We start from the raw sequence: 13,812 nt of genomic DNA on the forward strand, positions 1-13,812 counted from the left end.
TTGAAATATTGAACACATGGTATCACCGATTGATTAAAAATTTGAATATATTGGCCTCACCCACTTAGTAAATGTATTTTTATTTCTGTGATAAAATATAATTAGTTGATTCCATTGTGACATAGTATCACCAGAAGTCTTCCTCGCTTAAACATGTTACATGTGGTGGTCGTAATGATCACACGGGCAAAGTACCCCACATCAACATGTGTAAAATGCATGAGTCCACTTAGTCCAGTTTTATTGGCTCCCTATTCATCAGTACTCCATTATAAATATGTATGCAAGTCTTAAATATATTACCATTCCAGCTTCACATGACCACAATGGATTTTTTTTCTCATTTGCTAGCAATTATAGCACTTCTAGGTTTGGTGGTCCTATGTAGTTTCAAAAGAATTAGACCAAACAGTGCTAAAAATAGCAAGAGCATTGGAGCCCCAGAACCATCTGGTGCTTGGCCCATTATAGGTCACCTCCATCTTCTTGGGGGTGAACTCCCAGTTGCCCGAACTCTTGGAGCATTGGCCGATAAATATGGTGCAATTTACTCACTCCGGCTCGGCAGTTGTCCAGCGCTAGTGGTGAGTAGCTGGGAGGCAGTAAAAGAGTGCTTCACTACCAATGACACAATTTTTGCAACACGGCCAAGCATGGCAGTGGGGAAGTACATGGGCTATGACTATGCCGTCTTTGCCCTAGCGCCTTATGGACCATATTGGCGTGATATGCGCAAGATGGTTGCATTGGAGCTCATGACAAAGCATCGCCTTGAGCAGCTCAAGCACGTACGAGCCTCGGAAGTGGACTCATTCATTAAAGATCTGCACTTGCTATGTGTAAAGAACAGAGACTTCCCAACCAAGGTGGTCATCAACAAGTGGTTTGAGCATTTGACATTCAATATTATCGTCAGGATGCTAGCTGGAAAGCGATTTGCTGCTGACGAGAGCAACAGCGAGGATTTGGATTTCAAACAAGCAATAAAGAAAGCATTGTACCTTGGTGGGGTTTTCGTTGTGTCCGATAACATTCCATGGCTTGAATGGGTTGATATTGGAGGGCATGTCAAAGCTATGAAAGAGACTTCTAAGGAACTTGATGCAGTCTTCGAAAGATGGCTGCAAGAACATATTCAGGATAGAAAACAGTGTAAATCCAGTGGCGAACGCGACTTCATGGATTTGATGCTATCAACCCTTGCAGAAGATACCGGTGCATCCAGCTACAAGCGCGGCACCATCATCAAGGCAACAGTACTGGTAAGAATCTTGATTATAACATGAAAATTTCTAAATTTCAATTATTTGGACAAAACTTAGGACAACATAGTCATTAAAAACATCTTACCAGTTACCATGTGGTCAGTTACCATGTGGTTCAGAATAATTCTATCATTTGGTAATACTTATTGATATTAAAAAGCAAAAAAAAAATGATTTCACTCCTATGTAAAACACTAGTGTGTCATAATATTAAAAAGCTTGGTTCAACTTACTAGTGTGTGTGTTTATAGCATCTATAATCTTTTCCCAAATGAATAAATCATTTTAATGTAGGAACATTGAAGATCTGGAAATCTCTTTAATTCTACACATTTCTCAATAGATTTCCATAACTAACAAAGATATAATCTACTTTCAAAATTATCATTATATTATTTAGGTTATTAAACCATAAAAACAAGCTTTTCTATGAGTCTTGAAGTTTGTGTGGACTATATCACTGTGAAAGAATGATTTTTATTTTATTTCTTCCGTCTTTTAATTAAGACCATTTTTCAATAACAATCCAATCACCATATCTATAGATTCTCATAATGACCGGTTCAGAAAGCACGGCTGAGACACTAATATGGGGTCTCTCCTTACTAATGAACAACCGCCACATGTTAAAAAAGGCCCAAGATGAGCTAGACATCCACGTAGGAAGAGACAAGTGGGTTGAAGAATCAGATATCCAGAACCTAACATACCTACAAGCAATTATCAAAGAAACATTTCGATTATATCCACCAGGTCCCCTATCAGGGCCTCGTGAAGCCATGGAAGACTGTTACATTAACGGCTACCATGTCCCAAAGGGCACACGTTTGATCGTTAACCTATGGAAGCTACAACGAGATCCACGCATATGGTCAAATCCTTCCGAGTTTCAGCCCGAGAGGTTCCTAACAACGCATGCAAATGTCCGTGTTAGGGGTCAGGATTTTGAGTACATACCATTCAGCTCTGGCAGAAGAATGTGCCCTGGTGTTACTTTCGGTTGGCAAGTGGTTCAATTGACACTTGCTCGTTTCCTTCAAGGGTTTGACATAACAACACCAATGAACATGCCGGTGGATATGACAGAAGGCGCGGGCATTGCCTTGCCAAAGTTAAGCCCACTTGAAGTTGTCCTCAAGCCGCGCCTTCCTTTGGAGCTCTATCAAAAATTACGAACCAACAGCATCACTCTAGAGTGTGTATATGGATCATAAAGATGGTATATGTAGTATTAGTATTACAGAGATCGCATTTGCAGTGTGAAACTAAAATAATGGTCAGAATGGGACCAAGTTACTATGTTAACCTAAGCTTTTCTCTGTGTGTAACCTTCTAATACTCCTAATCTGGAATGGGATTACATGTTCAATAACTTTTAGTATCCTCTATACTTTTATGTCTTCACTGTTGTTAAAAATAACTATTAGTCCAAAAACATTCATTAAGATAAAAAGGCATGAAAAAGTACTAGGGGCTCATACTATTCATTATTCATTCAATACAATACATACTGTTTCATACAATCTAAAATGTGTCATTTAATATTCAAAAGTTTCTAGATACACTAGAAACGGCTAATAAATTATGTGTACAACGTTTTTTGCTCATACTATTCTAACTGGGACCGAGACTTTGTTAGTTTGTTAAATGGAGTTTCAATCTAAATCACATAATTTTTTTTAAACATGTGACGCTTTTACGCCCCGCGCCCCCAAATTTCTCGTATTCTGCTCTCACCCACACCAGCACTGGGCACCGTGTGACTTAGGTTTCAATCCATTGCTCTATGAGAGTTTGACCATTGTTTTAAACAATTAAATGGCACAACATGGTGGGAGTGGGGGCAGAGAGATTTTATCATGAACTCAGAAATTCTGCTTACAGTTGGGAGAGAAAAAAAAAAAAAAGGAAAAAAAAAATATATATATATAGACACACACACACATATATACACAGATATTTTACAAATATAGTAGAACATATAGCTCTTCCTTACCCACTTCAGCTCTTGGGTTTAATCGAAGAATTAACTTCAAGATTGATTATTCATTGAATTATACAATTATTGTAAGAGATACAATCAATATAGGAGATGGAGTTACCCCTTATAATTTTATAATAATAAAAATTAACAAAACTATAAACTAATTTAAATTATAGAATATATAATAAAAACTAATTTCGAAGAATTTGGTCCAATCCTCCAACAAATTCTTCAATTGAAAAAAAGTGTATTCAAAATCTTCTAACCCAATGAAATAGTGAGCTTGTAAAGTCGAGAAGATGAAGAAAAAAAAAAAAAAAAAGTTATATTGAGAGAGGAGAAAAAATATGTGAAGAATAAAAAAATAAAGAAAATAAAAGTTAGGAGTCTTAGAAAAATGTAGTAGAAAGTTTCACCAATTTACACCACAATTGTTAAATATATTTTTAATATTTACTCTTGATGTAAGTAATGTAAAGAAAACGATATATTTCACCTCGTTTTCTTCATATATATATATATATATATATATTTTTGATGTAATGACGATGGGGGAGAGAGAAAAAAATGTAATATAAGGATAGAAATATTTTGGGCCTACTATTAATAGGGAAAACTATACATAGAGTTAGGAGCCTTAAAGGCTTAAATAACAAAATAGTCTATTTCAAAAGTTCATTTTTCACTTTGGTTGAATTAAGTAAAATAATTATATATATACATCAATAACTATTGTTTAGGTCCAAAATGCTCTCTAAACACTTATTCTAAAATACTAAAAATTATTTTCTTAAAATCAAGTACTTTCTTTAAATAATTTATTTCCTTTAATTTTGAACCATATTGCTCCAACTTTCATACTTACACACATGATAACTTATACAAATAATAAAAAAGATTCAATATAGTAAAAAATGGGACAATCAAATGTTAGTCCTCAAAAAAGAAAAATATAATTACACTCAAGAATTTATAAATTGTCTTTGTTGTGGTGCATGCCTTGAAATGATTATCAATTTTTTGGCTCAATTAATTACACTTGTTTTATAAATAAATAAATGATTGCTGGTGTATCATTTATTGGAATAACTATTTAGTTTTTTTTATGATCTCCCTCTCTTGTGCGTGTATACTATATGTATGGGTGTATGTATATATATTCATAGAAATTTTTTTACATTTGCAGGTTTATATTGGTATGAATTAGAAGATCTGATTAAAGTTATGTGCAAATAAATAAATAAATAAATAAATAAATAAATATATATATATATATATATATATATATAGGATGAATTTCCACTTACTCAAAAAAAAAAACAAAATTATATACATAATAAATTTCCACTAAATTATTTGTATGTTTCTAAATTGATATTTACATGTTTGAATCGATATGGTTAAAAAAATTTGGACAAAATTTATATATATATATATATATATATATATATATATATATATATATATTTGTGTTTATTTATTATTTTATTTATTTTGATAATATATGTACCATATGCAGAAATGCCAAGTTAGAAGTTAACTCACACATCTTATTTTTCTAAATTTTATGATTGAAATAATTATTTAATTTAGGAAGGATATTTTGAAATAAGAGTTTGGAGGATATTTTGAAACTAAATAATAGTTTTTAATGTATATGTAATTATTTTACCTAATTCAACCAAATTAAAAAATTAACTTTAAAAATAGATTGATTTGTTATTTAAGGCTCCTAAATCTACTTAAATGTAGTTTTCTCTTAAATTTATCTATTATTGGTTGAGGTTTAAAAATAGAAAGAAAAAAAAAAAAAATCTTAGGTAGGTTTAATATATAAAGAAAAATAAATAAAAAACGGGAGCCCCTAAAAAAAAAAAAAGGTGAGAAAGGATAAAAATCTTTTAGGCCCACTATCAAATCTCTCTATTTGTTGAGATATAATAATTAAAAATAATAACTGTTGTAGAAAAGTTATAATATAGGGCTAAATGCTCCAAGACCCCTGCTATTTGGATTTACTGCTCTCATATTAAACTCCAACCAAAATTGATGTCACACCTTTATTAAAGGTGCTAAAAAGTGATTTTACTACTATACCATTCGATTTATTTAACTCTAAAGCTTATGTCATTGTTGACATGTGCATATAAAATGTGAAATAACAATATTACCCCACAAGTAGGAGATGATTTCTGTCCTTTCCGATCGATGATTTCCCCTATTCTAATTCTAGACTCCACCAAAAAAACCCAGAAGAAATAGACACAACTGAAAATTAATCATGGTTGTTTCTAATTAATTGCATCATGGTTTCCAAAAGAAACCAGTCCAACAGTTGAATAGGAATATGACATACCCAGATCGGAATTGAGACCCGCCCCGACGACCAGACCAGAGGCTCGTCTACCCGTTGCGGCGACGAAGAAGACGGTCCAGACAGAAGTGAGAGGGAGTCGACCACAACGCCGACCCGTTGTGAGCTCTGGACGTCGCCTTTTCTACTCCGAGGAGCGAACCTTGTTGATCGGCGACAACAATAACACCAATCTTCAGTTAGCGACGGCAACACTCGAAGAGGCTTTTACGGCAACGACCCAGGGTCTATTTGATGATTTGAAACAAATCCCCAATATTTCATTTAGTGTTAAGGTATATTATTGAATCAATTTGAAGATAGATGGAGGGTTGGTTGAAAAATAAATTGCAGAAAATATAACAGGGTTCGCTCGTGCATGTCTGAAACAATTTTTAATTCTCCAAGAGTTTCACCTGATATCTGTAGAAGTTACCACATTAACGACTTATTATGTTCAATTGATGCTGTTTTTCCAAAGACCAACAAGATTGTAGTACTTTTTTTCAGTGTAGTACTACCAACATTATTAACTACACAGCAATCTTTTCTCCAAATCATCCCATATAATTCTTGAAATTATGAGAATTAAAACTCTATTCTTTATTCATCGATTCATTGATGAGTATTACATCCAATTTATAAAATAGGATTAGTTCAAATAAGTAACTAATTACCTATTAATTAACCTTAAATTAAGGAATAAATAATTCAATCATATATCTGTACTATAAGAAATAAAATCTGCACAGATGTCACACATGCCCAACTTGTCTAAAAATTTTAAAAACACTTTATTTGAGACTGCTTTGATGAGAATGTCGGTTAGTTGATCCTCAGATCGAATCTGAAGTAACTCCATAATTTTTCCATCCAACTTCTCCTTAATGAAGAATCTATCTATTTCAACATGTTTCGTACGATCATGTTGAACTAAATTATGGGCAATATCACATACTGGTTTATTGTCACAATATAGTCGAATAAGTTGTCCAGGTAGATAACCCAAATACCGTAATAAAAGTCTTAACCATAATGTTTCACAAAGTGCAAGCGCTATACCTCTGAATTCAGCTTCTGCACTTGAGCGAGCAACAATATTTTGTTTCTTACTTCTCCACGAAACAAGATTACCTTCTACAAAAGTAAAGTAACCAAAAGTAAATCGCCTATCATCTATAACTCCAGCCTAGTCAGCATCAATATATGCAGCTATGTTTTGATAACCAGTATTTTTAGTGAATAAAATTCCTTTTCCAGGAGCAGATTTCAAATACCTCAAAATACGCATAACTGTATTCATATGTTACTCTCCAGGATCATGCATAAACTGGCTAACAATGCTCAATGCATAAGCCAGATCCGGTCTCGTGTGTGCTAAGTACATCAATTTCCCTACAAGTCTTTGGTATCTTACTTTATTAGCAGGTACTTGGTTGGACTCAACACATAACTTCAGTCCTTCTTCTACTGGTGTCTCAGTTGGTTGACATGATATCATGCCAGTCTCTTGTAATAGATCTAAAGCATATTTTTTTTGAGATAGAAAGATTCCTTTATTAGATCGAGATACTTTGATCCCAAGAAAATATCTCAAAAAACCTAGATCTTTCATTTCGAATTCTCTGGACAAGTACTTCTTGAGAGCCTTCATTTCTTCAAGATCATTCCCTTAACCACCATGTCATTTACATAGACAATGAGTGCAGTGATCTTATCTTGTGGTTTCTTCAGAAATAACATGTGGTCTGAATTGCTCTAACGGTAGCCAAAGGCTATCATAGACTTTGTGAATCTTCCAAATCATGCTCTTGGAGATTGTTTCAACCCATATAATGATTTATTTAACCTGCAGACCTTCTGACTATACTTTTCGGATATTATGCATCCTGGTGGGAGATCCATGTAGACTTCTTCAGATAATTCACCATGCAGAAAGGCATTCTTCACATCAAATTGTTGCAATGGCCAATCCAAGCTCGCAGCTAAAGACAACAAGACACGAACTATGTTTATTTTGGCTACAGGTGCGAACGTATTGGTGTAATCGATTCTATAGGTTTAGGTGTAACCTTTTGCCACCAATCTTACTTTAAAGCATTCAACTGTGCCATCTGTTTTATACTTTACAGTGTAAATCCATCGACATCCAACTGGTTTCTTTCCTGGTGGAGGATCAATGAGTTCCCAAGTTTAATTTATCTACAAGGATTTCATCTCCTCGTTCATAGCTGCTTTCCACCTAGGGTCAGCTAAGGCTTCCTGTACACTGTTAGGAATAGATACAGTAGAAAATTAATTTACAATTGACAAATTTGATTCTAACAAACGATGGTTCGACACATAATTGCTCATGGGATACTTAACTTTACTAGAAAGTTCGAGTTCATATGTGGGTTTAGGAATACCTCTAGTGTGACGCGGTAGTAATTGTTTTCTGAGTGACTCAGGCACTAAATCAGGAACATCCTCAGCAGGCGATTGGTTTGATATATCAGTTACGATGGACTCGAACTCGGACGACGATGGGGTTGGCGCCATACTCTCCATTTCTGGGCTTTTATCACCACCTTGATCCAAACTTATACCACTCAAATCCAATTCGCTTGATTACTAATTGGTTGGTCCAACTTGTGAGTCATTAACATTAGAATTGCCGTCCTAAAAAATGTGATAATCATAATCTAGAGTTTGAATTTCATTTTGGTACTCCCCCTGAAGTTCAGACACAAAGGAAAAATACATTGAGTCTTCATGGAAGACAACATCCATTGTGATAAACATTCGTTGAGTGGGAGGGTGATAACAGCGATACCCCTTTTAATGAGTAACATATCCGAGAAAAACACATCGCAATGCTCGAGCAGTTAGCTTATTGCGTTGATGTTTATAAAGGTGTACAAATGCTACACACCCAAAGGCATGAGGAGGTAGATTTGGGACGGTTGGGGCAACAACTATGTCAGTGAGAGCCTGCAATGGTGTCCGGAAGGCAATAGAGCTAGAAGGTACTCTATTGATAAGATATGTTGCAGAGGTAAGTGCTTCTCCCCAATACGATAATGGCATATGCGCTTCTATCAATTAAGCACGAACAACCTCCAACAAGTGTCAATTTTTTCACTCTGTAACCCCATTCTGCTGGGGTGTATTGGAAGAAATGGTTTGATGAATAGTTCCATGTGCTTCCAAATACTGCTAAAGGTCAAAACTTTGATATTCTCCACCATTGTCACTACGGAGAACCTGAACATGTGCATTGTATTGAGTTTCAACCATTTTATGAAACTTCTGAAACAATAAGTTCACGTCACCTTTGGACTTCATCAAGCACAACCAGGTCATCTTGGTATAGTCATCAATAAAAGTAACAAACCAACGAGATCCACCTAAAGTAGTGATTTTGGACGGACCCCAAATATCAGAATGTATATGCATAAAAAGAAGTGGACTTTTATGCAAACATAATGGATATGAAATACAGTAGCTCTTTGCTAGTTCACAAACATCACAGTGGAAACTAGAAATATCACATTTTGAAACAAACTAGGAAATGATTTTTTCTATAACCAAGGGAAGCATACCCCAGACGTCGATGTCACAACCAGATTTCAGATTTTTTTCTCTCCCCCTCAAAACCATCCACTATCAATGCTTGTCGTAGCTTGTTGAAACTTTTGGACATCAAATCCAAGTAATATAGATTCCCTAGCCTAATACCACAAATAATCGTCTGCTTTGTTTGGATGTCCTTAAACACACAAAAATCAGGCCAAAAAATGACAACACAAGATAAAGTTGTGGTTATTTGGGAAACTGACAAAAGATTAGAATCTAAAGAGGGAACAACTAAAACAGAATCTAAATGCAGATTATCAGTGAGTGTTAAAGATCCTTTCCCAATAACTAGGGTTGAAGTCCCATTGGCAGTAGAAACAAATTTGTGTGAGGATGAATTAAGAGGTGAAACCTATCTAGAATCAAATGTCATACGATCTGTGGCACCAGAACCAATTATCCATGCACTATTACCAACATATGTAGAAATATTGAAATTCTTACCACTAGTATCTGTCGTCTTAACAACTGCTGCAATGGAGGTCTTTGTTGAATTCTTCTTCCAACAGCGATGATCCCGACTTTTGGTATGACTAGTCTGGTTGTAATGAGTGCATTTGTAAGTAGACTTGTCTGCTCCAGAGGATTCAATATTTTTTTCACTCATTTTTTTTTTTTTTTTTTTAAACTGGTTTATCACATAACCAGTTTGTTGGTTTTTTTTTTTTTTTTTTTTTTTTTTTTTTTTTTTTTCAAACAGAAATATTAGAAGACATTTCACTAATTATAATATATATCATTGTTTAAAACAATTCATGAGCAGATACTCATTACCTGATTTATCTTCTCAACAGAAACCTTTGTTTTTTCCTCACTTCTAGGTAACATACAAGTAATAGAGTCCACATTTATCCTCCTCATGAGATCAATTTAATTGAATAGAATAAATGAATGGTGATTAAGGCCCAACACCATATGGCAGTAACAAAATTTCCACTGTTCAGATCCGCACTAGACGGCCCCTGTCCAACCATGGTCTATGACCCGACAAAGCTTCCATTATTCACTGTAAATTCGGAGAAGATCCGGCGACGGCTATTTCTCGGAAAGATGCGATCCGGCGAAGCAGCGGCAGACAACGGCTATGATCCAGCGACGGGGATTCGGCAGTTAAGGTGCATCGGGTCGTTGCCGGCCGGCAGCGGTTCGGTTTGGCAACGTCGTCGTTTGCAGAGTCGCCGAAAGGCAACGGTGCAGCGGTTCATGGCAGATCCAGATCCGACGATGGCAGATCGCCGGCAGAGGCAGGCAGCAGTTCGGCTGCGGCTTGTGATAGGTCCGTCATATTGGTATGGGTATGGGTATGGGTCTCTTGTATGAATGTATGTGTCTTGTATGAATGTATGTGTATCTGTATGGGACAATAAAATAAAAATAAAAATAAATTCAAAGAGGTTCAAAGGTACGGTTCAAGAATGGCTCTGATACCATCTTGAAATTAAGAGAAAGAATATGAGAATTAAAACTTTATTCTTTATTTATTGATTCATATTACATCTAATTTATAGAATAAGATTAGCTAAAATAGGTAACTAATTATCTATCAATTAGCCCTAAATCAAGGAGTAAATAATTCAATCCTATAATTGTACTATAAAAGATAAAATTTCAACAGTAATAACTACGGAGTAGAATTTAGATGCAAAACAGACCAAACGAACCTAATTAACTGTGTCAATGTACTTTGAAAATAAAAGCTCGTTTAATAATACTAGAACTCTTATAAGAGCAAGCAAAAAAAAACAAACAGAGGTAATTCAAGAGCAGGGGCAGGAATCAGATAACCTCAAACATGAGCAGCTTCACTTACTAGTTTATCATTCCTAAAGAAATTGGTGATTTTAAGAACATTTATCTTAATTTAATTAGCAGTTTGAATAATGAAAAAAAGTGTTACACAGATTAAAACTTAAGATGGAGGTTTGGTTGAAAAAAAAATTGCAGAAAGGATAACCGGGTTAAGCTTGGTGGTGGTGGGTAGTGGGTAGAGATGATTGTGGTAGATGGGTATAGAAAACTTCATTTTTTTCCGGCGTACTCCATGCTTGCCGTTGTTTGCATGGAGCTGAGAGACGTTAGAGAGAGAGTAAAGAGACTTGAAATAAATAAATAAATAAAATTAGCAGCTGACGCGTGGGCAAATGGCGAAAACATGTGAAGGGTATAAAGGTCTAACAAATTAAGGGTAAAAATGTACTTGCAACAATGAGGGTAATTTAGGTATTTTATTTTATCAATTTTTAGAAAAAGGGTGTCAAAGCATATTAAACCAAACCTGAAAGGGTGTGATAGCAATTTTAGTTGAGGTTTAATATGAGAGCAATAAATCCAAACATCGGGGGGTCTCGGAGCATTTAGCCGTATAATATATAAAGAAATGAAAATTTATGGGCCTTCTTATTTGCTGGGGTCTTAGGCAATTGCCTAACTCACCTAAAGCTCTAGCCGGCTCTGCATATTGTACTATATCAAACTACTCACAACACACATATCACATATGTGATTGCGCACATGTATATTTCTAATACAACACCAAATCCCAACACCTGAGCTAGATCTCTTGCCAAACCACAACACCTGAGCTAGATCTTGCCAAACCAACATCTAAGCAAATTACTTAAACTTAAAGACGTAAGAAAATCTAGCAAGTAGCTTTGATTTCTACATCATTTTGTAAGGCCGGACATTGGTTTTTTCTAGCTTCAACTCAAGCCATTTTTTCATCTAATCTTTTGGAACGTTGACATTGTATTTTTATAGAGTAAAGATATAATAATTGACTTTTCTTTCTTTGTACTATAATAAAAAGGAAAAAAAAAGGTTAATTCGTAGTGAAACATATTGGAGAAGAAATTATAGAAAATAAGAAATAAAGAGAATTTTTCTCCACTAATTCCTCTAGTAACACAAAATCTTCAATAATCCCCATTAATTTTTGAAGAAATTTTGCTTATCGTGTGACTATCCACCTTCAGACGTTAGATCATACGTTTGTTGTCACACCCAAAATTTTTAATACAAGAACTACTTGTCTTGCATATAAAATCTAAAGTATAACTTCCACCGATTCTCAATATACATCTACCATAAATATAACTACGATAAATCTCATCATTCAATTTATTAAATATCAAAGTCGGACAAATTTATACAAAAAATTAATAGAGGTGAAATTTTCTCTAACATAATAAAAACATCCATAACTACTAAATAAACTAAAAAAAAGTTTCACAAAACCCCAACTTTATTACAATGATCATAATAAAGAAAAATCGAGTAAAAATAAATAAATGTGCAACAAGCTAAAATCCGACCCCGTCATGTGTCTTCATCATGTTCCTACTCTACGAGTACCTGAAATGTGATAATGAGGTGAGCTCACGAGCTCAACAAGAAATATTAAACACAATCATCATTTAACAAGCTAACCTTACCTTGTATTCCCATATGTATAAGCAATTCAAATAAGCACATTAATCAAATATGTATATCCCAGTTAATTATAAACTCAATAAATAACCATTATTTACTTTTAATAAATCCACATATCTCACATAAGCCCCAGGCTCCCATCTAATAAAGTGGTGTGAATCGTATAGTCCCGAACTACCGAAAACACACGTGTAGTTGGATTATACGTCTACTCCCCAGACGATTTCTGATCACGTCCACACAATAAGAGCTCATTAGACCCATATCCATAATAAAATGGTAGTGCACTCCCAAATAGGAAGGTCCCTGACCATACCCAAAAGTCATCATAGGGTCAGTGCCGGACTACCCCTCCGACTAATTCAAACAAATCCATTAATTATTAATTATGATGAATTATGAAAGACATTATTAATTAATAGTTCAAATTAATAATTAATACACCCAAATACAGTTTTAATTTAAAAAAAGAACCCTAAAGACCCACTAGTGAGAGAATAAAAAATTATGGATAAAGCCTAATATTAGATATAAGACCCTACAAAATTTCAGAATCTAACTCTTAATAATTTTTCCGTACTCTTTCTTTTAGTGTTGAGAAAAAAAATATTTTTTCAAGTTTTAATTTAGTTAACCTACCTAAACATCATCTAAAAAGAGTAAGTTATCACATTTTAAGTCCATTATAATAAAGTCTAATATTCTAGAATTTACTATAATTTTTGAAATATGAAAACTATTTCTTTACTATTTTTCTTCAGTTTAAATCAAATAATAATAGTAATTAATTAAAAGAAAAACGACTCAGTTTTGCACAGGAGACCCATTCTGGGGTCTCCTTCCCTAACTTGTTCTACTTAGATTACCATTACGAATCAGATTTCACAACCAATCCATCATTGGTTTTCCAAACCACCTAAATTACGTACCAACCATGTAATGATGTCTACACATTAAACTAGTCATCCTAATACCCACTGTTCTATACCCAAAAATGATCCCAGTTCTAATAATACTTGAACTAAGCCTTGACAAAGTATATATAATACATATATAAATCTGTATATAACAACGCAAGCATAATCATCCATGTATTGTACTCGTACATGAAGATTCCATACGACTCTTGAAACTAGTCCTCATATGAGGCTACATATATC

At 34.3% G+C, this 13,812-nt stretch overlaps 1 protein-coding gene across 1 annotated transcript; it reads left to right on the forward strand.

Annotated features, from left to right (window-relative positions):
• The first annotated feature begins 233 nt into the window (after positions 1 to 233).
• Positions 234 to 2,666, forward strand: LOC132306639 (xanthotoxin 5-hydroxylase CYP82C4-like). The gene is made up of 2 exons (XM_059804104.1): positions 234 to 1,262; positions 1,811 to 2,666. The coding sequence occupies exons 1-2, from the start codon at positions 282 to 284 to the stop codon at positions 2,477 to 2,479; spliced, it is 1,650 nt and encodes a 549-aa protein (XP_059660087.1). The 5' UTR covers positions 234 to 281; the 3' UTR covers positions 2,480 to 2,666.
• Positions 2,667 to 13,812: the final 11,146 nt, after the last annotated feature.

The sequence above is a fragment of the Cornus florida genome, unplaced genomic scaffold, assembly GCF_030987335.1.
Source record: "Cornus florida cultivar Cherokee Brave unplaced genomic scaffold, ASM3098733v1 CherokeeBrave_3.0.0_Hap2_Chr05, whole genome shotgun sequence".
In the NCBI taxonomy this organism is placed as follows: domain Eukaryota; kingdom Viridiplantae; phylum Streptophyta; class Magnoliopsida; order Cornales; family Cornaceae; genus Cornus; species Cornus florida.